General features: G+C 58.0%; 1 protein-coding gene and 1 pseudogene across 13 annotated transcripts in view; both read left to right on the forward strand.

Moving 5' to 3' along the window:
- Positions 1-26,219, forward strand: part of MCF2L (MCF.2 cell line derived transforming sequence like) — a 215,475-nt gene that overhangs the window by 89,113 nt on the left and 100,143 nt on the right. The window contains exon 1 of one of the 13 annotated variants that reach the window (XM_008957479.5): positions 4,564-5,154. The exons of 11 other annotated variants lie outside the window; for them this stretch is intronic. In XM_008957479.5, coding sequence (XP_008955727.1) covers positions 5,064-5,154 — 91 coding nt within the window. In that variant the 5' untranslated portion in view covers positions 4,564-5,063. Of the gene's footprint in view, positions 1-4,563; positions 5,155-26,219 lie in introns of those variants that run through there. One more of the 13 variants, XM_057299621.2, reaches the window with a different exon arrangement.
- On the forward strand, positions 5,485-6,512 carry LOC117975677 (uncharacterized; annotated as a pseudogene).

Here is a 26,219-nt window from a genome sequence, read left to right on the forward strand (position 1 = left end):
TTGTTGATCATTGATACCAGCTGAATACCAGAGGGTGCACTCCAGAATTAGACCTTCAGGGACTAGTAAATATGAGAGATACTGGAGGGTGAACTCCAGAATTAGAACTTTAGGGACTAGTAAATATGAGAGAAGCTGGCTCGGGAGACCTGCTTTCGCCATAATAAAAAACAAGGCATAAGCATCACAATCAGAAGTTCTCCAAGCTTCAGCTGCTCATGAAAGGCATGCTATGTCTGATAAACACATTTTCATGAGTAGAGAATAATTTTAACAGACCCTAGGGTCTACTGATTCATAATTTAACCAAATACAGTTTCTGGAGCCAAGTTAGTTCTGCAGCCTAATTATGGAAAGCTCAGCTGCCTTTTCTGTGTGTTTCGTTTCCTCCGCCACCCACGACGTGCAGGCAGCACTCTCAACATAGCCCCTTCTTTCACCAGAACTATCGTTTCCACGTCAGCTCATGTCACCATCCGTAGAGTTGGAAGGATACCACTGTAAGTAGTATTTTCACACTTCTACCTTTCGGATTAACTCAATGTATCTGGTCACATTCATCTTATAACTCTGGGTGTGGAGAAAGAAGCATCTGTTACGCCTTTCGGAATGTTTACGAGCTAACTGGCCTTGTCTGATACACACACAAAAATGGAGCTGCCTACGTTGGAATTCTAGCGAAGTACTGAAGTTAGAATGTCTAATGTCCTGTGGTCATATGTGGATAAGATGTGGGATGAGGTTTGCACCTTGTGAGGTTAGCAGGGCCCCTGTGAAGGGTTGCACTGACTATTAGGTTAACATCACTGGTGCTGGACCCGTGACCTGTGAGGTCAAACCCCAGCTCTGCCGTCTGTGGCTGTGTGGTGCCTCGGTTTCCTCATCTGCAGAATGGACTCAGGAGAGCACCTACCTGCTAGGGTTGATGTGACGATCAAATGAGTTAAATCTGCATGAAAAGCACTGAGAAGCACCCAGCAGGCAGGAAGCTGTGGGGACCCGTTTTCTGTTGGGGTCACTTGTGCACCTGGTTAGTGCCGGCGGGTGCCCGCCATGAGCGCCTGTGCACAGCAGGGAGCCGCTGCCGTGGTCATCCTCACATACAGTTAGGTGTGTGACCACACTGACGATCCCAGTAATGAAGTATGTGGGGATTTTCCAGGTAAATGAGAAGGAAAAGGAAGGTTCTGAGAGGAACGGTCTGTGGTTGACCTCGCTGCGGTCGCACGGTGATAGAGGTGACATCCGTGGTCACTGTTCTCCCAGACGCCCATGGTCGCAGAGAACACAAGCCCGGGCTTCAGCACACAGCACCTCACAGGCCCCTCTGCCATAGCGAGCTCCTGCCCTCCCTCCCTCCTTCCACCCCAGGAGCCTTTGTCCGGTGTAAATCCCAGGAGATGTGCAGTGCTGAGAAGAAACTGAACCTTTGGGAAGAGACACTCAAGAAAACTTACAGTTGCGAGTTTGAAAATACAACAGATCCGATTGTTCCTTCTAAATTATGGGATTGCCTGGCATTTGCCTCTAAATTGGGCTCTCAGCGAATGTTCCGGGTTTTTTTTATTTGCTTGTTTTGTGTGTGTGTGTGTGTGTGTGTGTGTTTGCTTTACTCCTTTATTAATAATGTTAAAGAAATGAGACAAATCCCCAAAGCATGAAAACCAATTTCTCAGCATTAGTCATATTACTTAATTGTGCTACTTAATTCACTAAAGGAAAGAACTAGTATTAAGTTTCATTAATGACATTTTTGGCAATATATTAGAGATGGTGAGCTAATGCCCCAAACAAGACTTCGTTTCTGTAAGAATGCCTTATCTTTTAAAACGAAACTTGTCATGGACAATGAAGAGAAGCATTCCAGCTGGAGCACCTGTTAAACGCTGCACAGGGGACCACACGCGGCTCTGGGCTCGGCCTTCAGGTCGCTCATGGGGCGGCAAGGCTGTGGCGGAGGGCAGTGTGTGATGCTCATGCGGGGAGCAGCACTGGGTCACCTGCACCTCTGAGGCAGAGCTGTGTGGCCTTCCCAGCCATTCACCAAAGGTGCCTCCGCCAGACCGGAGCCACGACCTTCCCTGGCGGGTCCCGGGCTGGGACTGAAGGAGAGGAGGGGCTGCTCGGTGAGTGGCCTCTCAGACACCATGGCGGGAAGACGACAGAGCCGTGAGGAGACACACACCAAACCGGACACACAGGCCTCCTGGGCAGCGGGAAACCCGGAGACGAGGACCTGGTCCAGCAGGGCTGGCGCAGAGGGGTTGGGGTCGCCCAGTCGGACAGTGCGGGGCTTCCCAGTGCTGCTGTCACTACCCTGTGGGGGCTGCATGGGGGAGTCATCGGTTTCCACAAGCACGCTCTGTCCTTCCCTGCACCCCACGCTTTACTGAGAGAGGAAACGAGACACCTTCGTCTGTGCCGCAACCCAGGTGTGCACGGCGGCTCCCACCCGCATCAGCCCAGGAGCGCTGAATTTTAAATCACCCGACAGCTCATTTAAGACCAGCCCTAAACAACTCCCTACTCCACGACTAATGGAGTGGTTAATGTAAGACTCTTTTACTGCCAAAAATGATACCACTTACTGATATGGATTTCTTAACAGTAGCTTGGGGCCACATTGTATAAAATAGACTCCCGGGGTTCACAAAAGTCAACCCACTTCTCAGGGGCCCAACCATTCTCGAGCCTCCCTGAGGCCAACCAGCGGGGTGACAGGAAGAACTTGGATCTCACATGGGTTTTTTGTGTTTTCTCATGGAGGGGCTACCAAGGAGCTTAGGGAGGAAGTGGCCCCCACCAGCCAGGAGAGGACGGCCGCGTTTTCACGATGGTCGCTGAAGCCAAAGCTTGTATGCGCTACATATGAGAAGAAATCAGCAGATTGTGAGTGAGGTTCATATCTCAGGATTAATTTTTGAAAAATGGTTTTAATTAGTAACATCTTTAAAACTATTTAGATGTTTAGGACATTGAATGATGAACGTGTGTGCACATCCAATCGGCTCAGCTGGAAGTGGCCCTGCCGTTCCAATTTCCTTGACTTCCTCAGCACCTTACCACGCACAAGGGAAGGAAAGGCAGAGAGAGAGGTTTGGTGTTGACCCCAGAGGCGACCCTGATGGCTCCCGTGCGCACCGCTCACTGCTTCCATGAATACAAAGCCTGTCTGCATCTGTCCTTGTGGATGAAACCAACATTTAGGGCTTGATTTCCTGGTTATTCAAAGAGGCCCTTGGAGGCTCACCTTAGGTCAGGAGTTGGAGACCAGCCTGGCCAACATGGTGAAACCTGGTCTCTACTAAAAATACAAAAATTAGCCGGGTGTGGTGGCAGGGGTCTGTAATCCCAGCTACTTGGGAGGCTGAGGCAGGAGAATTGCTTGAACCCAGGAGGTGGAGGTTGCAGTGAGCTGGGATCATGCCACTGCATTCCAGTCTGGGGGATAGAGCAAGACTCTGTCTCCAAACAAACAAACAAACAAAACCAAAGAGGCCTGAGCTCTGGAAACACCACGCGAAATGCGCCATCTGTTTCCCCATTTTCATGTGAGTCAGGTTAGGGCTGACCTTTCCTGGGCTCACACACAAGCCCCCAACAAAACGGGGTTCGTGGTCTCTGCTCCTGGGTGGCTGAGACATCGATCCCCTCACCCTGCTTTCCTCTGTAGCTGTTTTGGGGGATGCAGCACAGACAGCAAGCGTCCAGCTGCTTCAGGGGACGGCAGCCTTGGGACCACCTTGTTGCGTCTGGCAGGTGGGTGTGGAAGGCAGGAGGGGGATGGTATGTGGAGCTCTGTCTTTCCTGGCAGAAGCTGGCTCTCAACACCTGTAGCTCTCAGAGGAGCAAACCTAGCACAGAACACTTTGAACAGAATCACTGTATTTGTGGAGGCTAATAGGACACCAAGGCGCCACCTCTCAGGCTGTGGAAGCAGCCTTTTCCTCTTGATGTCCCCGATGCCAGTGGGAGGACATGGTAGGCAGGGACCCTCCATACGTTCTGGGAGCGCCTGTGCAGGGTGGCAGGACGGGTGTGCACTCAGTAAACGATGTTGAATAAATGCCTTCTTTTGCTGCAAACCAGATGCGTATTCTAATCACATCAGCTCACAGAAGGGCACATGTGGTGCTCCAGACAGCATGTGGGCTTTCACAAGCAGGCCTGAGCGCCAGCCCTGCCACCTTCTCTTCCTGTGGCCTGGAGCATATAATAATGAGTTAAAATGGCACTAGGCCATTTGCACGGCCTTGCACATCAGCTGTGAGGCCTGGAGCCCTGTGTGTGCCCGGCACGGTGCCCAGGGACTCTGAGAGCCTGAGGGTGGCACGTCACCTCGGGGGCCATTGGGAGCCCTGGACGCTGTCACCTCTCACCCCTCGGAAGCAGCCATGGGGCAGAGGGTGGGAGCTGCTGGCTTGGGACGGGCTCAACACCTCTTGGGGAAAAGCATCTCCGGCCACGCAAAGCAACCTCATCACTTCCTCCCTCAAGGAGCTCGGCAGCAGACGGGGGCCACAGGCGTGGAACTTCCCACTTTGTTTCAGGACAGCCAGCAGCACGTCCCTCCCTTCCTCTGGGTTTGTAGTTGTTTGTTTGAACTTGAGACTTCCTGAGGCCTGGAAGGTGTTTTTGGCTTGCTCCATAAGGCAAGGAGGTCCAGCCCACGCAAGCCCCCGCCCTGTTCGAGGAAGGAAAGGCCCAGAACTTGCACACAGCAGGGCAGGCCCGGCGGCTGGGTTTCTCTAGCACCTCGGCATTGTCTGCCTGCTCTTCCAGGCGTGCAGGGCGGTGGTGGCTCGGGCCAGGCTCCGGGAGGCCGGGCACTCTGAGGAGGTGGCTCAGCCCTCTTGGGTTCTTTCTTGTGAGTTGGCGAAGCCCAGAGTCACCAGGGTCCTGAGCACCTGTCTCTTGTGACCATGCGGCACCCGCCCGGCTTTTAGCTGTCGCAGCAGAGACCCGAAGGCTGTGGCTCCAGCATCAGGGGGTCGCCTGTGGTCCCTGCGTGAAGAACCAGAGCTGCCTCCGCTTTGTAGCAGCCTTTGTGACAGGGCGGTTCGATGGCCGAAAAGGGAGCATCCCGGGGAACCCTGCGGCGGCTGTGGTCACTGCCCAGGAGGCGCCGGGGAACTGCAGGGCGCTGGAGGCCAGGTGAGATACAATGGGGTCGCAGGGCATGGGGGCAGGTGCTGTGTCCCCTCTGCAGGTGTCCTCTCTGCGGGCAGGTGCCTCCCTGGGGTATTTCTCTCACCACTTGACCAGCAAAAACCTGTGCAGCTCGGAGACTTTTTAAAAAGGTAGAGATGACTGCTGGGCATCCCGCTCCAGGTCTGTGGGTCCAGTTTTCTTTGTACATCTCTGGGTCGGCCCTGTCCTGCAGTTCTGGAACCTGGGCTTACGAATTTCCGCTCTGATTGGAAAGACGAGTGGACTCAAAGCGAGGGAAGCGGCAGTGGTGGGTTTAATGAGGCTCCCCGGGCACACGCGGTCTGTGGGCAGGTGGGTGTCCTTTGCATCACAAGAGGTGTGTTTTGGGTTGGATGAGGGTGCAGAGCTGTCACAGGCGTGGCCCAGGCCAGGTGGACCAACAGTGCCATTCAGGAACAGCACGTTTGCTCGGCCTGATGGAACAGCCTAAACTCTCACAAGTCACAGCCAGTGCTTTTGTTCACTTCAGAGGAGCAAGGGCATTCTGCTGGCTTGAGGGGGAGAAAGGAGCTTGTTGCTGATTTCCGCTCCATCCTGCCCTTTCCCCTGTCTGGCGACCTGGAACCACGGTGGGCTGTGGAACGTGGGGCAGAAGTTGGCTGGGGCCAGCCCCCGCCCCTGCTTTGACGGAGTTTGGGAGCGTTTATTTAAGAGATGGATGGGCGGCGGCTGGGCATTGGCAGGTGGGCGTCAGGGAGAGGAAAGGGAGGCAGCGAACACATCCAGGCGATGCCTGACTGTCCTGGGGCTGAGCGGCGCCGGCCAGGAGGGCCACCATGCACAGGAGAGCCTCTCAGGCTGCCGCCTTCCCCTTTCCCCCGCCTTTCCCTTTTCCCCGCCTTTCCCTTTCCCCCGCCTTCCCCTTTCCCCCGCCTTTCCCTTTCCCCTGCCTTCCCCTTTCCCCCGCCTTGGCCATGGACAGAGCCTGTAACACTGAGGAGGGCTGTGTCACTCACTACCGGTCAGCTGAGCGTGCACCGTGTGGGTGCAAGTACCCCAGGGCTAAAATAACAGATCCCAGCCTCCCTCCGAGTCCACTGACATCCACCACAGCACCGTGTGAGGGAGGCAGCCAGGGGCTGTGCGTAAATCCCGCACAGCCAGGGTGACCAGTGCTCCATTCACGCCCCACCACCCTCCCAAAGCTGAAGTCTTAAGAACCTGGACATGAGCACAGTGGGGGCTTGGAGATGGGGACCCCAACACATCCCCTTCCTGTGCACTGGGAACCCTGATACGTCCCCTTCCTGTGCACTGGGGACCCCGACACGTCCCCTTCCTGTGCACTGGAGACCCTGACATGTCCCCTTCCTGTGCACTGGGGACCTTGATACGTCCCCTTCCTGTGCACTGGGGACCCTGATACGTCCCCTTCCTGTGCACTGGGGACCCCGACACGTCCCTTTCCTGTGCACTGGGGACCCCGACACGTCCCTTCCTGTGCACTGGGGACCCCGACACGTCCCCTTCCTGTGCACTGGAGACCCCGACACGTCCCCTTCCTGTGCACTGGGGACCCCGACACGTCCCCTTCCTGTGCACTGGGGACCCTGACACGTCCCCTTCCTGTGCACTGGGGACCCCGACACGTCCCCTTCCTGTGCACTGGGGACCCTGACACGTCCCTTTCCTGTGCACTGGGGACCCCGACACGTCCCTTCCTGTGCACTGGGGACCCCGACAAGTCCCTTCCTGTGCACTGGGGACCCTGACATGTCCCCTTCCTGTGCACTGGGGACCCCGACACGTCCCTTCCTGTGCACTGGGGACCCCAGGACGTCCCTTCCTGTGCACTGGGGACCCTGATACGTCCCCTTCCTGTGCACTGGGGACCCCGACACGTCCCTTCCTGTGCACTGGGGACCCCGACATGTCCCCTTCCTGTGCACTGGGGACCCCGACACGTCCCTTCTTGTGCACTGGAGACCCTGACACGTCCCCTTCCTGTGTACTGGGGACCCTGACACATCCCCTTCCTGTGCACTGGAGACCCTGACACGTCCCCTTCCTGTGTACTGGGGACCCTGACACGTCCCCTTCCTGTGTACTGGGGACCCTGACACGTCCCCTTCCTGTGCACTGGGGACCCTGACACGTCCCCTTCCTGTGCACTGGAGACCCTGACACGTCCCCTTCCTGTGTACTGGGGACCCTGACACGTCCCCTTCCTGTGCACTGGGGACCCTGACACGTCCCCTTCCTGTGCACTGGGGACCCCAAGACGTCCCTTCCTGTGCACTGGAGACCCTGACACGTCCCTTCCTGTGCACTGGAGACCCTGACATGTCCCTTTCCTGTGCACTGGGGACCCCGACACATCCCCTTCCTGTGCCTGAGAACTCCTGAGACATCCCCTCACTGTACATAAGGACCCCCGAGATGTCTCCACACCATGGGGTACCACCCTGTTCCTTGTGGGAGCAGGAGAATGCAGGAGCTACAGTGAACTTGTCCCTGTAACTCTCACAGCGACAGGGCCTCTCTGCGGTGGCAGTGTTGGGAGACAAGGCGATGAGAGTGTCATCCGCTGTGAGTTCTGCGGTGCTCTGGTCCCCCGTGAAGACATCGTCCACGACGTTCACACTCACTGAGCCACGTCCTGCCCTTGGCTGGAATGTGAGGGCGGTGAGACACCCCCATCCTGTAAGGAAGTGTGCACCGAGCCCTGGTCCCGTGGCATCTGGGTGGAGCGGCCTCCGTGGCACAGATCACCTGGGCGTAGTGAGAGGCAGACTCTGGGTCCCTGGGCCTGCGAGCCTGAGACTGGATGACCACCAGCTCCCGGCAGGGTCCACACCCCGAGGCACAGGCAGGGGGACGCATAGCCCAGGTGTGGGGCCTCCTCCTCCAGGCCGGGCGGTGCGGGTGCGGCTCAGAGCCCAGTGCCCTCTGCCTCCTGTTGCCTGGGCCGCCAGCGTGACCCACCTGGCATGGGCGCCTGGGGACTGAGCCTTGTCCGGCCCTCTCCCAGCCCTGGCTGTCTCCCTCAGCAGGAGCTTGGCACCCCACAGGTTTTCTTCCCAGGATGTGCGTCTCCGATTGGAAGGTGGAGGAGTCACAGATGCCCCTTTGTGTTTCCAGGCCTGGACTGGGCAGGCCCCGGTCAGGGCTGGGGGAAGATGCTCAGCTCGTGTTGGACCTGAAGGTTGTGGGAAACTAGGCCCGGAGTGCAGCAGTGGAGGCCTTGTCTGAGGGGTCAGGCAGTGGGGGCCCCAGCAGAGAGCATGGGGCCGATGAGAGGGACAAAGGGACAAGAGCTCAGGAGCTTTGGAAAGAGGTCTAGGGGCCTAGTGGGCTCCAAGGAGGGCAGAGAAGCCCCACGTACTCCTAGTAATAGAGGCCGTGCCCACCTCATGAAGGGGATTTGCAGAGAAGCCCCACGTACCCCTAGTAATAGAGGCCGTGCCCACCTCATGAAGGGGATTTGCAGAGAAGCCCCACGTACCCCTAGTAATAGAGGCCGTGCCCACCTCATGAAGGGGATTTGCAGAGAAGCCCCACGTACTCCTAGTAATAGAGGCCATGCCCACCTCATGAAGGGGATTTGCAGAGAAGCCCCATGTACCCCTAGTAATAGAGGCCGTGCCCACCTCGTGAAGGGGATTTGCAGAGAAGCCCCACGTACTCCTAGTAATAGAGGCCGTGCCCACCTCATGAAGGGGATTTGCAGAGAAGCCCCACGTACCCCTAGTAATAGAGGCCGTGCCCACCTCGTGAAGGGGATTTGCAGAGAAGCCCCACGTACCCCTAGTAATAGAGGCCGTGCCCACCTCGTGAGGGGGATTTGCAGAGAAGCCCCACGTACCCCTAGTAATAGAGGCCGTGCCCACCTCGTGAAGGGGATTTGCAGAGAAGCCCCACGTACTCCTAGTAATAGAGGCCGTGCCCACCTCGTGAAGGGGATTTGCAGAGAAGCCCCACGTACTCCTAGTAATAGAGGCCGTGCCCACCTCGTGAAGGGGATTTCTGAGCTGGGGCCGAAGGCACAGGATGTGGTGGCGTAGGAAGAGCAGTGATGGAGGCTTTCTCCAAGATGTTGGCCGTGCAGTGGAGAGGACTGGACGCTGGGCCAAGGGTGGCCGCATCCATGGGGCCTGGAGCCTGCGGACTGCAGGAAGCCACAGAGTGGGTGGCAGCAGGGGACCTAGGGATGGAGCGAGCCCAGGCTCCGTGGCAGGTGGCCGGGGGCATCTCCCCAAGGCTCTGCCCCCTCTGCCCATCAGGTGGGAGGTACGGCAGATGGGGAGTCCGTGGGGCCTCCTGCGGAGGAGGGTGTGCGCCACGGAAGGCTGCTGAGCCCTCATTGTGTCTGGTGGGAGGCGGGCGTCACAGCTGTGCCGAGAGGCCTGCTCTCGCGTGCTGTGGGAGGGGGGAGACGTGGTGAGGGAGAGCTGGGCAGGGACCATGCCGCGGACCCTCAGGACAGGGTGAGCTGTCCCAGCAGTGGCTGAGCCCGTGCTGCATAAGGGGCTTGGCGTGATGTCTGTGATCGTGTCTGTGGTTGGAAGTGATGTCTGGGCTGGAGCTGACACCCAGCTGGAGCCGTGACAAAGGACAGGATGATCAGGGAAATTGCAGAGAACAAGGGCGAGGATGGAAGCTTGAGGGGCGCCGAGGTGTGGAAGGGGTGTCGGTGGAAGAACCCTCAGGAGCTGGGCTGGGGCTGGGGCTGGGGCGCAGCTCGTCCCCGAGTCCATGGTGGTGATGCTCAGGAGGCACTGGTTCCGGTGGGGAGGTTGGGGAAAGCACTTCCTGATGCCTTTGGGCGTGGAAAGTGGTGGGGGCAGCCAGGCCGGTTCAGTGCAAGGCCTGAGGTGAGGTTCAGGTGCGGCCCACGGGCTGTAGCAGGGACGCAGCACTCAGCAGGTGCCTCAGGGTTTGTTGGAGGTGAGGGGGTAGCAGTGCCCCTCACACAGGTCTAGGGTTGCAGGTTCATGGCAGCTGGGTAGGGACGGGAAGCTCCAGTAAGATTCGCCATGGGATTTTTCACCAGAAACTCCTAGAAGTTAATTCTGTGTCGTGAGAATAAAAAAGTTAACATGTCTTTGGCTTCCCATCTGCTGGGGAGTGTGCCCAGTGGCACTGCGGAAACCCAGGCCGGACCTCACAATTGCAGGATGAGCCTCCTCCCTTCTATCCGGCAGGTGGCCTTCTCCAGGCATTGCCCTGCACCTCGAGGGGCAGCGGGGCTTAAGTCAAGCTCTGTAAATGCGGCACCCGACATCTGAGGCCCGCCACGCTGCAGGTTCCCATCTCCAAAGCCCGTGGTGCTGGGCACGGCAGAGCCGTAGGCGGAGACAGGGAGGCGGGAGGAGCGTCGGATGCCTGTGGCCTCTTTACAGCTCTGTCGCCTGCCTTATCTCGCTGGCTCTGCCCTTGGTCATCAGGATGTGAGGCGGTGACGGACACTTCAGTGCTCTGACGCACTGTGGCCCCGGGGAAGCGTGGTGTCTGCAGCCTCCTGGGCCTTCCCTTCTGCCTGGCTTCCTCCTCCTCCACCCATCCACCCGTGTGTCTGGGTCAGGCTGGCTTCTGCATCCCTGTGGACAGACCTCTCCCCGTGCTGCAGCTGTTTTCCTTGGGTTGAGCACTGAAAAGAGCCCCTTTGGGTTAGGAGGCAGGTGGACTTCCACTCACGTGGAGGAGGAGCCTCCTCTGCCCGGAGGAGACGGTGCTGGGAGAAAATGTAGCTGCAGGTGGAGATTTTCTGATAACCAAGAGTGGATGTTGTCTGTTTACTGAGTGGAGGTTGGGGCCGGTGCCAGGGTTGTCCATCTCCCCTCTGTCCTGCATGGCATGGTGGCAGAGATACCACCATACTTCAGAGACAGCAGCACCCTCGCCGGGTGCCGGATCTCCCAGGGTCCACCTGTGCTGCTCTGCCCTGGGGTATTTGGAGCTGAGTTCCAATTAAGCCAAGAAAAACAGATTGTTTTACTTAGAATTTAGAAATTCTCCTTTTTTTTTTCTTTTTTTTTTTTGAGATGGAGTCTCGCTCTGTCACCCAGGCTGGAGTGCAATGGTGTGATCTTGGCTCACTGCAACCCTGCCTCCTGGGTTCAAGCGATTCTCCTGCCTCAGCCTCCCGAGTAGCTGGAATTACGGGTATGTGCCACCGCACCCGGCTAATTTTTTTTTGGTATTTTTAGTAGAGATGGAGTTTCGCCATGTTGGCCAGGCTGGTCTCAAACTTCTGACCTTATGTGATCCGCCCGCCTCAGCCTCCCAAAGTGCTGGGATTACAGGCGTGAGCCATTGCGCCTGGCCTAGAAATTCTCTTCATAAAACGTGTTTGAGATTGGCACAGGAAGTTTCAAACAGAATCAGGATTCACCATAAGAAGCAGATAAATACATCTGAGGCACCCGGGGTGAGTGATCTCAGCGGAATTCCCCTTTAAGCTTCCTGGTAGCGCGTGCAAAAAGGAAAACATGTGGATCGAAGATCGTGCACAAACAAAAGCTGTTCTGGGAGGAACCAATCCCTCGGCAATCACACTTGACTCCCTTGAGGGAAAGCTGGAAGGGGAGAGGGTGTCAGGATGCGAGTCCCGGTGTCTCTGTGCAGCTCATCCTCCTTCAGAGGCCCCTCTGCTTCTGTCCATCCCTCCAATTGCCAGTGGTGTCAGCATTTGGGGCCGTGATCAGATGGAGGAAGACTGGCAAGCAGTCACCCCCGACAGGACTCTCTGACTCAGCCTCCCCAGGAATATGCTGCTCCCCAGGCACGGCGGAAGACCTGCTGCGTTTCATCTTCCGGCTGCCTGTTTAAAGCAAGGGAGGCCATGCCCCCAGCGGGGTCCCTTGTGCCTGGACCCAAGGCAAGAACAGCTCAGGCTTGTTCCTTTTTCCTCAAGTTCCTCTCGGGCGGGCACGGTGTGTCGCCTGGACCTGCATGTAAACATCAGGGCGGAGCAGGAATCGGCCTCCAGGAGGGTAATTGCCTGGCGTGCTCTGTCCCAGGTAGTGGGTGAAATGAAAGTAAAAAGCCAGCTGGTCCCTCATGCAGATTTTAGGGGACAAAGTTCAGCATAGAAAGGTCCTGTTACAAGGAGAGGGTTGTGGCGAGCCCAGGGCAGCGCGCGTCCTCCCCGGCAGCTGATCCTCGCCATGGGGGACGGAAAGGCTGTCCGGATTTCTGTGGCGGAAATGAAAAGCTACTACCTGTATTCTGAGTGGTGCTCCTGGCTGCTGTCCGTGGCTGAGGGTGAGTCTCCTCGTCCCCTGTGAGTCCCTCGCAGGTGGTGTGCTCGGAGCAGTCGAGGCGGCCTCTGGGTGAGGCAGCGTGGAGGTGCCCTCTGTGGATGCCCCGTGCTCCACAGGGCAGTCTGTGTCCCCTGTGGAATTTGCAGTAGCTCAGGGAGTGGGGACGAGAAGCAAATGAGCTTTTCACCCTAAAGTTATCATCTGACCCTAATTTATGTCACAGTTACCAAAAGCAAATAACCTCCTTTTGTCTGGCAAGCCTGAGCCTCACAAACTGTGCAAACAGCTGGAGGCTCAGCCTGCACCAGGCTGCCCCGCGTCTTGAGAGCTCTGATGTCCGGGGGCCACGGCTGCAGGTGCAGGACAGAGACAAGGCCGTGACCGAACACTTTGCTGGTCCCCTTGACCATGGGACACCCGGTGACGTGCCTGAGGATCGGCCCCGGCACACCGAAGCCCGGTTTATGCAGAGCTTCCCACGGTCAGCCGTGCAGGGAGCTGTGAGCCCCGGCCACTCTTCCTCTTCCCGTCCCATGGTCAGTGAGCCCCCAGGGCCATGCGTGGGGCTGAGCAGGTCTCCTGCCTCAGAAGGCATTTCCTTCATTCCACCTTGAAATCCAGAAAATGCCCTGGAACGAGGGCTCGCCCCTTCACTGGCTGAATGCCATCTGTGTGTCTGCCTGGCATGACCTGCGGTCGGGGTCTGATCCTGCCTGTGAAGACACAGTCTCTGTGAGGATGGGGCCGCGGCCGGATGCCATGTGGCGCTTTCCCGGGGCCCAGAGTGCGGAGTCCTTGTCCTCAGAGTCGCAGCTTTGCTGTTTATAAAACTGCATCCACTCTCTTCTGAACTCACCCGTTCTGCAGATGAGGAGAGTCAGGAAGTCACGGAGAGAAATGCGCATCACAGGGTTGTCAGAGCGTCCCACGAATGGTGTGGGAGGACACAGCAGGAACTTAGTAGACGTCAGCACCACCACCGCCCCATTCACACCTGGGCTTCCCCCAAACCTCCCACCTCCCCACGGTCCCACTGCCCTCGGAGGACCCACCGCACAGGGGTGTTTAAGACAGTGGCGGCACTCCCGGGAGACCACGGGATGTCTCTGAGGACAGGTGGTCCCCTGGGCCCCCTGGTTAGGACAGAAACGCAAGAGCCACGCAAACCTCTCTGTGACACTGGGGACCCCCTGAGGGAGGGAAGCCCTATCGGAGGGTCTGCTGGGCGGGCCTGCCTGCCTGTGGGTAGACACTGGGCCTAGGGTGCCAACCCTGCCCACGGGGCCTCAGTCCTGCAGCCGGGTGTGCACTGCGCCCTCACTCCCCTGCCTGCCTCACAGACCGTGGGGACTCCCCCGACAGTGGCGCGTACGCTGCACTCTGCCAGGGCCGTCTAGGGTTCTCTCAGGACTGTGGGGATGCCTCAAGGGTGGCAGGAGCCACTCTTGGCCAATATGCAGTTAGATTTGATAAGAAAACAAGCTGGCGTCCTGCCCAAGGCTCCGGGGAGGTTTCAGGTGGAACTCGGAGCCAGTGTCGGAGCTGGAGCACATGAGGTCACGGGGCCACAGCCACCCTGGGCTGCCGCATTTCCATCTCGGTGGGTCCTTTTACGCAGATGGCACCCGGTGAACTCACTCAGTGGAGCTGCCTTTCCCTGAAGCCATTCCTTCACCCGGCTGCAGGGCCGCAGACAGCAAGGGCCGCAGGGTCTCTGCAGCTTGTTCAGGTTCAGGTTGGATGGGGTCCCAGAAGGCATCTCCCTCCACCTGCCCCTTCCAGCGCTTTCCCGAAACGCTGTTGTCTGCAGCCACGCAGAGGGTGGCGTGGGCCTGGAGCACCTGCAGCCCCCGGTGGGGGGCAGGGACCTTGTGGACAGAGCCAGGGCTCGTTGTCTGCCCCCTGATCCACCCAGCACAAGGTCAGCACCAGCACCCATTGATCTTTTTCCTCTCTTGCTTTTCACTCACTGCTCACACTCCCTTCCTCAGACAAATTAAAACCAAGTCGGAGAGGCCCAGCAGGGGAAGCAGAGTTGGCCTTCTGCAGCCGCACAGTTGAGTCCTGGAGTTCAGAGATTTTAGCTGCTCTGCCCAAAACGGTCTGGCAGACTAAGGAGGAGGCCGGGTGTGAGGCCTCGGCCTGCGCTGCATGCAACGTTTTCACTTCCATGGTAGTGGCAAAGGAAAGGGAAGTCCTCCATACTGTGGCTTGCTGGTCTTTGCACGGTGGTGAGAGGGTTGGGCGTTGGGCTCCCTCGCCCCCATCCGGCCTCTCATCCCTGTCCAGGGCCTGGAAGGGGCCAGTGTGTGTCTGGAAAGTGTGAAGTCTGGCAGGGGTGTGGGAAGTACCCATGAGCACCATCGCTGTGGGTGGACAGTGGTGGGATTGTCCCCCTCGTCACAGCGGACCTGTGAGAAATGACCAGAACTGACCCTGCCCAGCCCACAAGGGGACAGCCTCATCCAAGCAACACACACCCATTGTCACAGTTACTTGGAATCCTGCTCTATATTTTTGTTCTTCAGAGAAGGGGAAAAGGGCCGGGCATCAGAAGATTGCTCTGAATAAACAGTGTGTTTAGAAGAGAGTCACAGGGTCAGGCTGCGGGGCGAGGAGGCCTCCTTCTGGAGGTGCACACGCCACTCGTCTTGGGGCTGAGACCAGGAGTTTGCACCGATTCAGAGGGAAGTCGACGGCGTCTGTGGCAGCGCACATGCACACACTGTGTGTGGTGGTGCAGCTGCCTCTGCCCGGGATGCATGATGCTCTCTGTGGTCCTCGTCTACTGTGTTTTTTTTTTTTAATTCTACATGGTGAGCCAAAAAGGTTGTTAAGCACCTTTGGGGTACAGCCCTGCCATGATAAGAATGTATTTCTAAAATAGTGGAAAGGAAAGTCGTGGAGAAGGCCAGCACCTGCCCGGTGTGGGGAGCAGGGCCCGGGCACGTGAACCTTTCCCTGCGGAGCTGGTGCCTGTGGGTGCACAGGTGTGGTGTGTTTTAATTCTCGGCAGCTCTGTGCGGCCTGGAGGGACATTCTGTCCTGAGCAGGGGATGGAGCTACCACACCCGAGTCCTCCCTGAGCAGGACATGGAGCTACCACGCCCAAGTCCTCCCTGAGCAGGACATGGAGCTACCACGCCCGAGTCCTCCCTGAGCAGGACATGGAGCTACCACACCGGAGTCCTCCCTGAGCAGGGGATGGAGCTACCATGCCCGAGTCCTCCCTGAGCAGGGGATGGAGCTACCACGCCCGAGTCCTTCCTGAGAAGGACATGGAGCTACCACACCGGAGTCCTCCCTCAGCAGGGGATGAAGCTACCACGCCCGAGTCCTCCCTGAGCAGGGGATGGAGCTACCACGCCGGAGTCCTCCCTGAGCAGGGGATGGAGCTACCACGCCGGAGTCCTCCCTGAGCAGGGGATGGAGCTACCACGCCGGAGTCCTCCCTGAGCAGGGGATGGAGCTACCACGCCCGAGTCCTCCCTGAGCAGGGGATGGAGATACCACGCCCGAGTCCTCCCTGAGCAGGGGATGGAGATACCACGCCCGAGTCCTCCCTGAGCAGGACATGGAGCTACCACTCCCGAGTCCTCCCTGAGCAGGACATGGAGCTACCACGCCCGAGTCCTCCCTGAGCAGGGGATGGAGCTACCACGCCCGAGTCCTCCCTGAGCAGGACATGGAGCTACCACGCCCGAGTCCTCCCTGAGCAGGACATGGAGCTACCACGCCCGAGTCCTCCCTGAGCAGGACATGGAGCTACCACGCCCGAGTCCTCCCTGAGCAGGACATGGAGCTACCACGCCCGAGTCCTCCCTGAGCAGGACATGGAGCTGCCACGCCCGAGTCCTCCCTGAGCAGGGGATGGAGCTGCCACGCCCGAGTCCTCCCTGAGCAGGGGATGGAGCTGCCACGCCCGAGTCCTCCCTGAGCAGGGGATGGAGCTGCCACGCCCGAGTCCTCCCTGAGCAGGGGATGGAGCTGCCACGCCCGAGTCCTCCCTGAGCAGGGGATGGAGCTGCCACGCCCGAGTCCTTCCTGAGCAGGGGATGGAGCTGCCACGCCCGAGTCCTTCCTGAACAGGGGATGGAGCTGCGACGCCCGAGTCCTTCCTGAACAGGGGATGGAGCTACCACGCCTGAGTCCTTCCTGAGCTCTTAGACTCCATGCGAGTTCAGTGATGCTTTCTTTTCTAATTTGCCAATCTCTTAAACCAGCAGTCCCCAATCTTTCTGGCACCGGGGACCAGTTTCATGGAAGATAACTTTTCCACAGATCAGGGGTAGGGATGGTTTCAGGGTGAAACTGTTCACCTCAGATCATCAGGCATTAGATTCTCATAAGGAGCTCACAGCCTAGATCCCTCGCATGCACAGTTCACCGTAGGTTCGCTCCTAGGAGAATCAAACGCCACTGCTGATCTGACAGGAGACGGAGCTCAGGCAGTCCTCACTCACCCGCCACTCACCTCCTGCTTACCCGCTGTTCACTCACCTGCCGCTCACCTCCTGCTGTGCAGCCCAACCAGTACCGGTCTGTGGCTCGGGGCTTGGAGACCCCTGTGTTAAACCATTCAGATTTGTGGGAACCTTGTCTATCCTGAAAGTGCAGGAACTACCACACCCTTCATCACTTTCTTATGTTTAAAGACCCCTGGAACTTACAGAATGTGGTGGCTACACCAGGTCCAGCCCTGTCGTGGGATATTTGTTCCAAACCCTGCAGTGTCAGGTAAGTTCAGGGACAGGAGACCACTTTGTCTTCACCCCAGAGAAGCCTGTTTTTCAAGGACAAAGTAAAGAGTGTGCTAAGCAAACCCAGTGCAAGTGCTTATCCCACATACGGTGCCTTGAGAAGTGTGACATAATAAACCACCCGGTGGCCGAGGCGGGGAGCAGTGGCTGGCAGAGACCCTCGCACAGTTTCCTTCAGAATCACATGGAGGGGTCTGCTCTTGCAAGGAGACCTTTGCTTTCCATGATTGCCAAGAGCAGTTCAGAGGACTTTCCACGACTTCTATGTACAGGCACGAATTTTCAGAAAACAAAACTGTTTTCTGTGTAGAGCTAAGAACAAATGAATTAGCAGAAGATGACAAAGGTCCCAGGGGTGCTTTTCTTCATCCCGTCCTTCTTCACTTACTTGGGAAGGGTGTGCCCAGCGTCTGCTCTGTGCCAGGCCAGGCCAGGCCCAATGCTGCAGGGAAAGCAAAAATCACCCCCTGTTCCCTAAACAACGGGCAGGGATGACCTGGGGTAAGGAGAACCGGCGTGCTTATCAGCTTTGAGGAGAGCACAGCTGGCTGAACGCGCTCCTGAAAACCCGCGGCCTCCTCCCCTGAGCCACCACCCTGCAGCCATGTGACAGTAAACTAGGTGTTTGCTGGCACATTGTTGCCACAGAGACAAAAACAAAGAAAGCCTGCTCGGCCTCCGCCACCTGGCTCTGCACCTGGGGCTCTGTACCTGGGTCCAGCTGCTCTGTGGGGCCTGCAGGAGGGGACGGGACAGGATCTTTCCTTCCAGGAAGCAGTCTCAGCTGAACCTGAGCGTGGCCACAGCACTGCCCTCACTGAGGCTTTCTGCGAAATCCGGCCGCCTGCCACCTGCTTCTGTTAACTTTGTACACGTTGTGTGGGACCTGATTCGCTGTGTTTTGGGGGGCATCTCCCGGGACCTGATTCGCTGTGTTTTGGGGGGCGTCTCCCAGGACCTGATTTGCTGTGTTTTGGGGGGCATCTCCCGGGACCTGATTCGCTGTGTTTTGGGGGGCATCTCCCAGGACCTGATTCGCTGTGTTTTGGGGGGTGTCTCCGAGGACCTGATTCGCTGTGTTTTGGGGGATGTCTCTCAGGATACGAACACCTTTCAGACACATTATCCAGTTACGGTACTCATTCCACAAGGAAATAATAGCAGATTTTTAAAGTGTGACTTCATTAGAACATTGGAAATTTTATTAGAAGTTGCTAAGTATTTCAAAAATCTATCAGAAGTTTGCAAATGATTTTATAAAGACAGACCCTCAAGATGACATCTCAGGATGCAACTGAAATTTGCTTTTTTGAGTGTATTTGGCATTTGCTGTTTGTGACCCTGATTTTCATGCTCTGCAGCAGGCTGTGCTCCCTGGCGGGGAAAGGGGGTCATTTGCTCAGAGCCAGGAGCCCTTCTCTGCGGGTTAAGTTACCGGAAGTCATGTCTGGCAGGGCAGGATTTGGCTGGTTCTGGTCTCAACCACAGCCGACTCCACAGGGCTTGGCCTATGTGGGATTCAGCCCACGAAAACAATTTCTTGTTAAAAGCACCTGTCTTACCCTCCCTAGTGATCTCACTGTATTTAAAATATTTATTTAAACAAGGCAAGTATTCCCTTTTTATTACAGGTTGAGTGCCCCAATTAGAAAATCCAAGGCGCTCCAGACGTTCCCGCCGTGTGTCTGTGGTGGCCACTTCTCATCTTCAGTGGCTGCACGTCTGTTCCTTGGGAGTGGATTAGGGAAATAAGCGTGGCCTGTAGGAAGCTGAGTTTGAAGCAGTGAGCTGGGCCCACTGAATAATGATGTGGAAGCTTCTCAGCCCAGTCTCGTTTTTGTGAAATGGACACCGAATATTCTAGTTGGGGAAAGGTGGAACTTGGCACTTACGTAACTTACCCTTCTCCCCTTGGTGTTTCGTAGCCAATCATTTTTATTGCATTAGGTCTCCTATACTGTAAATCTACAGAACGTCGGGAACACTGAAAAGTTCACCTCAGTTCTGGCTTTAAAAGCACTGACTTTCACATTATATTTGAGCTGGGACAAAAGAAAACATTTCTCTGCGATGTGTGTTCATCTCGTAAGGGTGTCTACACTGAGGTCAGACCCTGGTGCAAACCCCAAAATACTTACAGTGGCAGCCCCGGCTCAGTCTCTGCCAAACGTGCGCGGGCATCAGGCAGGAGTCCATGGGCCATGGGGGTGAGGAGAGAGCGGCTCGCTGCCTTGAGAAGCTCCCGCTTCTGCAGTAAGGTGGCTTTTAAGCCAGAGATTACCACGCGCTGCCGCGGAGGGAGAGGTCGCGCGGCGCGTGGGGAGGCCACAGAGAGGCTGTACTGACAGAGGCAGGGGGAGGATCTGGTGATGGAGACGCGGATGGCACAGCCCCGCTGAAGCCACGTGATGTCTTCGTGTGAACATGGCGGCGGGGGAGCGCCGGGCACACAACATGGCAGGTGTTCCTGGGCAGAGGCTTGGTGGGCAGTAGGGGCCGACCTGGGGGCTCTGGGGTCAACACCGGTCCAGGAATTTGACTGTTAGCCACAGAGACCGCCAGGAGGGCTTTTAGCAGATATGTGAAATGAGACTCCGCTTTCAGCAAGGAAATCAGGGAGCAGGTGGCAGTCGGGAGGGACTGCATGGAAACAAGTGGCTTAGGACCACCCTAGTCGTTCAGGCGTGGGATGAGGCTCCAGGATCGCAGCCACAGAAGTAGCAGTGGGAGGGGAGGGGGAGGGTGCCTGGAGAGAGGTTTCAGGGCAGGAGGGACGGGGCTTAGGGATGTTTCCTGGAGAGAGGGAGCGAGAAGTCATCGTCAATGGCCCCACGATGTCGGGCTTGGAATTTGGGGTGGACGGTGGTGCCATCAGTCAAGACAGACTTCAGAGGGAGAGGTTAGGTGATCCCGTCCCATTTTAGCACCAGAAGTGGCTGTGTGAGCTGGGAATGGGGTCCTGGGTGAAGATGACACCACAGATACCTTGGAGATCTGCCTCCAGTTAAGAGACGTGTTTGCCTCCTGGGTGGGTAGGATTTTCCCCTCCCTTAGATCGGAAGGCGAAGAAGGTGAGATCCACAGCTCGATTTCCCTTCAGATAAAAGGCACAATCACAACAGCAGCAAACACACCTTCATTTTAAAGACAGCAGAGGAGGGGTGGGGTGGGAGGGCAGTACCCAGGACAGGGTCCCAGCCGACCCTCCGCCTTCGTCTTTTTCCTGATTAAAAAAAAGCACCTTCATGCGGGGTGCGGCGCTTGGGACCCCCCAAGCTGACGTCACTGTCTGTGCCGGTGTCTCGGGCAGGGGCAGGTGTGGATGCCAAGCTGACGTCACTGTGCCAGTGTCTCGGGCAGGGGCGTGGCTGCCAACGGGGCGCGGCGCGTGGGACGCCAAGCTGACGTCACTGTCTGTGCCGGTGTCTCAGGCAGGGGCGTGGCTGCCAACGGGGCGCGGCGCCTGGGACGTCAAGCTGACGTCATTGTCTGTGCTGGTGTCTCGGGCAGGGGCTGGCGTGGCTGCCGGCGGGGCGCGGCGCGTGGGGACGCCAAGCTGACGTCACTGTGCTGGTGTCTCGGGCGGGGGCCGGTGTGGCTGCCAACGGGGCAAGGTGCGTGGGACGTCAAGCTGACGTCATTGTCTGTGCCGGTGTCTCAGGCAGGGGCGTGGCTGCCAACGGGGCAAGGTGCGTGGGACGTCAAGCTGACGTCATTGTCTGTGCTGGTGTCTCAGGCAGGGGCTGGCAGGGCTGCCCAGGTGGCTGTCGGTGGGGCAGTTCCTCATGAATCTCTGAGCTGAGTTTGTAAAAGTGTGTGAGAGTGGGGAAAATATGGGTGAAAATCTTTTCAGACATTTGGATTCCCCTTTGGTGAGCTGTCTCATTTCTTCCCGCTGGTCAGGGATGTGGCTGCTTGAACAGCTGGGCGCGGTGACCAATGTGTGGAGAGCCGGGAAGCCTGCGGTGAGGCCGCGCGATGTCCTTCATCCCGGGCAGTAAATCCAGCCCCGAGGGTGGGGCGTCCTCCCGGGCACACGCTCTCCTGCCTGGGGTCGCCGCTGCGGGCAGGACATAAGGGCCTCCCAAGCCGTCCCATCTACACAGGTCGGGTAGAGTGAGTCGGAAAGGCCACCGAGGTTGGGGGCTGCGCAGCCAGCGGGCTGGGCTCAAACCCAGGCCTGCGCTTCCCCTGTGAGCCCAGGCAGCCCTCGACCTGTGTGTGGCTCGGTTTTATCGCCCAAAAAGGGGAACAACGCCGGCGTCCGTGTGCGCCGGGCTGCGGAGACTTCCCCAGGTTCGGCTCCAGGACGGTCCCCAGGGGCGCCTCCCTCCATCCCCTCCTGTCCTGTCACCTTTCTGCACACAGTGTCGCATCCTCTGACCTGCGTGGCACTCACGTGTGTCTGCCCCTCCCGTGTTCTCCTCTCCAGGATGCGGCTGTTTGGTGGCACACCGCTGTGTCGAGGCACTGTGCCCGTGCCCCGGGCTCCCCTTGTTTTACAGACTCGCTCACAGAGGCTCAGGGCGTCTCTGAGGGCACGAAGCTCCTGTCAGCCAGCAGAATGGGGATGTAGACCGGGGCTCGCTCTCGAGCCTGTCCGCCTCCTGAACATGCCTGTTTGCTGAGCATATGATTAAGAGAAAGAAGGAAAGAGGGTCCATTTGAGAGCTTAGGGCAGCGCCCAGTATACCGTCAGCACTAAGCTGTATGAGAGCTTAGGGCAGCATCCAGTATACAGTTGGTGCTTAGTACGTGTTGGCACTGCAACTGCTGTCCTTGCCGCTGTGTGAGCTGCTGCTGGGTGGCAGTGTCTCGGGGCTGCCACTTCTGCCCCAGGAGAGCAGAGGGGAGCTGGTGGCCGAGGTGGGGTCGGTGGTGGGGTGAGCCTGCGGCGTTGTGGCTCCGCTCCAAGGCCTGCTGGCCTGAAGTCACCCCCGGGATGTGCCCCGTGTGGGACCGTGCGGGATGCAGGGACGAGTGTGGCTCTGGGGGTCGAGGTGGCGGGCTGCTGGCATCCTGTCACCGAACCCTCCTTCCACAGGAACGGGGGGATGAGTGGGAGAGCAGTGGGAGAGTGTGCCCTCTACCCCAGACTCCTCTCTCCCTGTGGCATCAGAAGGGTGGGATCTGACTTACCAGGTGAGTGAGCAGGCGTGCCCCGGAAGTCCGTTCAGTCCTGGGCGCACCCACAGGAACTGACATCCCCATGCCAAGCAGCACCTGGGGGCCACCGGGGAGTGATGCCGGGTGCAGCCTTTACATTCATCCCAAGCACAGTACAGCCCTGCCCTCACCCCACGCCAGGCTGACCTTCACCAGATCCAAGCCTGACGTCTTCTCCCCACATAGTCCCGAGTTCCCCTCCCAGGGTCCCATTTAGAGACCTCCCCTTTTCCCGAAGCCACCAGACTCATGCAGTCTCCAAAGCTGGGCCAGCCCTCGTCATCTTCTAAGGTTATCCTACATCACAAAGGTAAATGGCATTTAAAATAAAATGTAGGCCAGGCTTGGAGGCGTGCACCTGTAACCCCAGGAGACTAAGGCGGGAGGACCACTTGAGCTCTGGAGATCAAGGCTGCAGTGAGCCGAGATCGCATTATTCCACTCCAGCCTGGGTGACAGAGTGAGGCCTTGCCTAGAAAAAATAAATAAAAGGCGTTGACTTTAGAGAGTTTTTGACAAAAGAATGGAAATGTTTCTGGTCCCTGCATCTAGCCAGCTGTAGTGACCCCAACACGCCGGGATGGGCCGTGCTACCCTGGGCTATGTGTGCAGCGGGGCTGGGACGGGCCAGGCTCGACCTGTGCTGTGATTTTCCACCCAGAATGTCGCAAATGTTTCCCACCATGTGGAACGTCTGTTGGGGAAATGGTGTTCCAGAGTGTGCAGTGCCCTTCAGAGGCTCTGCGTCTCCATCTTTTCTCCACGGCATCCTGCGACCGTGCTCCTCAGGTGTGCCCCACGGGCCCGGGAATGCCCTTCTCGGATGCGCCCGATGGTCCCGAGACTGTCGTCCTCAGATGGGTTCATGGCCCAGGATGGCATCCAGGCTCCTGGTGAACCCTGTGGGTGGAGACCTGGTGCCGCCCCTCCTCTCTCCTGAGTCCTGATGGCTGGCAGTGCCGCCCACGGCACCCAGATGGGGGCTGTGTTGTGTTGTCTGCGTCTGTGCACAGCTGAGCCCCTGCCTAGGATCCTCAGCTGCTTTCTCTGGCTTCGCCACCCCCATTAAACTCCTGCACAGATCTGGACACACCCTGGCAGCCGCCGGGCCAGTCCCGCCCTCGCTATCTCAGGTGTGGCCGGGCAGCTGCGGGAGCTGGGCCTAGGCGGGTGCTGCTGCCAGCCCCGGGCCGCCCTCGCCTGCACTGCTTTCCCAGCTGAGCGGCCGCTTCCCGTGAACGGAGGGACTCTGAGATCATCTCGTCCTCACGTCTCCATCTGGGGAGAGCAACTTCCCAGCTCAGTGGCAGACCCAGAGCCCCGAATTCCCATTGAGAGCCTCGGGTGAGTCTTGAGACCAAGACCACGGTGGGTCTGGCCCAGGAAAACACACTGCCCTCCCTCTCTCTGCTGCACTGAACCCAGGCAGCAGATGCCATCTGCGCTTCCAGGTTTGCGATGGGGTTGCTGCTGTTGCCCCTGCACAGGGTGGGAGCCGAGGAGCTGGCAGACAGACTCTCGGAGCAGTGTTACACAGGCAGCTCCTGCAGACACCTGTGTAGACATCCACGTCACCCATAGCTGGGACCCCGTACGTGGACAGCAGATTGGGGGGCATGGGTGTCACTGACCCTTGCCCCGTGTCCTCTGTCCCTTCAGCCCCAGCCACCTGGTGAGCCGCGCCCTCTGCATCTGCTGCTACAGAGGTGTTTTATTTGACTTAAGGTTTAGCTGTTTGCTTTGTGCAGCAGGTCCCACCCCACAGCCTGATGTCTCCAGACAGGGCTGACCAGGTTTGTAAAATGAAATTGTCCATCCGGGAGGTGGAGAAAGCAACCCCCCATCCAGGTCGGTCACCCCACCCTCTTCCGTCACACCTGGTGCCATCACTCCCACAGCTCCTGGGGGTGGGAAGCGATGGGTCAAGTTCCTGCTGGACACGGGCCTCAGGCCCCCCGGGTGTCCCCAAGGTGCAGGGACCAGCGTGGCGACGCTCATTGTTCAGAGCTGCTGATCCGGGGCTGGCGTGTGTGGTTTCCTCTCCAGGCAGGGAGCACCTTCCTGTTTAACTGATTGGGACAGGGCAGGAGTGGGCTCTTGGCTGAGGTGCTGGGCCTACCCGCAGCAGCAGCTGTCTGAAGCCGGTGCGTCGGCTCTGTGCCCTGCGTGAGCCCATGTGTGCGGGGCCTTTGTGTTGCACTTCACTGAGGGCCCCGGGGTCCACTGGGCACCTGCTGGGCTCAAACTGCAGTGCCTGGGCCACTTTCCATCCTGTGTTCCGAACCCTGTGCACAGCACAGCTCCTAGACATGGTCATTCACGTAATTTCTAGGCACATTTGTAAAGCACAACACACAAATAAAAAGTAAGGGCCAAATAAAGCATGAAGTCTCCTCACTGCTGTTCTTGGGAAGGCAGAACTTAAATGTGTAAAAAAGCTGGAAAACAGCATACCAAATACAACAACTAGAAACCCAGGGCCCTGGCATGTCAGGGAAGGGGGAGCTCAGAGCCAGGCCAAGCGTGAGGAGGCCGTGAGCCACAGGCCTGGCCGGGGCTGTTGGGGAAATGGGCTGGGGACATTTCTGGAGGGTTCCGGAGGGTCCTGGAGGCCTCACCAAGGAGGCTGGAGTGATTGGTTACATTATTCGTGGAGCTGACTGGGCTCCCAGGACGGGTCTGAAATCACACCAAAGGGAAGCCTGCAAGAAATCACAAGAAATGTGCTTTCCTGGGGGATGGGATGGTCGTGTGTTCAAAATGTGTGTCCCTGGGGAACGGCTGTGTGTCTGGCATCGACTTGGCCTGGCCTTGGCTTCTCTACTGCGCTCCCGATCCCAGGTGTGGGGTCGATTCTGTCTTGCGCCGATTGGAGGCCTCTGCTGTGGGTGTGGTTTCACGTGCACTGTCTCTGGCTAAAGGTCCAGGTGCTTGGAACAGCTTTTATGAATCGGAAACTGGACAGAAACCAGCCTGAGACCGTGCGAGCTCCCACGGCCCTTGGAGGAAAGCTGTTTCCCATCTCCAGCCAGAGAAGCTGCAGGGATGCCTTCGGCCTTGACTTGGTCAGCAGGGAGCTGGAAGGGTCAAGAGCTGTGGGTGGGGAGCCCTCAGTCTCCTGGACTGAGTAAGAAACGGTGGGTGAGCAGCCATGGCCACAGCGATGAGCCCGGGATGGTTTCCCGTGTGTGGTTCGGGCCACATGTTCCGGCCTCTGATGGGCATTACTGTGGCCCCCCAGGGACACAGAGCAGGGCCAGCCCTCCCTGGCACAGGGCCATTGTGAGCCAGTCCCTCCTGAAGATGGCCAGGTCCTCCCCGGCTTGGGGCCAGACCGCCTGGGTCTGCCCTGTGGTGACTGTTGCGTGCCCCCCTTGCTTGTTGAGCAAATCCGTGAGACTCCACTGTGTACCCTGAAGGAGCACGGCCTTTGCCCACCAGAAACTTCAGCGTGACAAGACATCGGGGGCCAGGAGAGACGCACAGAAGAGGGGAGCAGCTGATTTCTCGGGGTCCTTGCATCTGTACCAGGGGCCCCTCCTTCCCCACACGACGCCCTCTCCTTAGAGGACAGCCTCTGGCACCGCTCACTGTCCCTCTGTTTAAAAACTGAGGCCCTTCTGTGAGAGCCTCCTGCTCAGAACACAGTCTTCTTTTTCGGCTGATCTTTGCTCGCTCCATCTGCATCGGCCGCTGTGCGGCTGGCTGCCTGAGACGTCCCAGCCCTCCATGTCCTCCAGTGCTGGGAGCACCGAGGGAGGAGGTGGGCCTTGGGCCTCGGGGGTCTCTGCAGGCCTTGAGCACATTGTGGGAGAGGGGGTGTTTGGTACGTGTGTCCCAAGCCTGAGGCCTCTGGGCGTGCTTTGCTGTTGGGGGT

This window comes from Pan paniscus, chromosome 14, assembly GCF_029289425.2.
Source record: "Pan paniscus chromosome 14, NHGRI_mPanPan1-v2.0_pri, whole genome shotgun sequence".
NCBI lineage: Eukaryota > Metazoa > Chordata > Mammalia > Primates > Hominidae > Pan > Pan paniscus.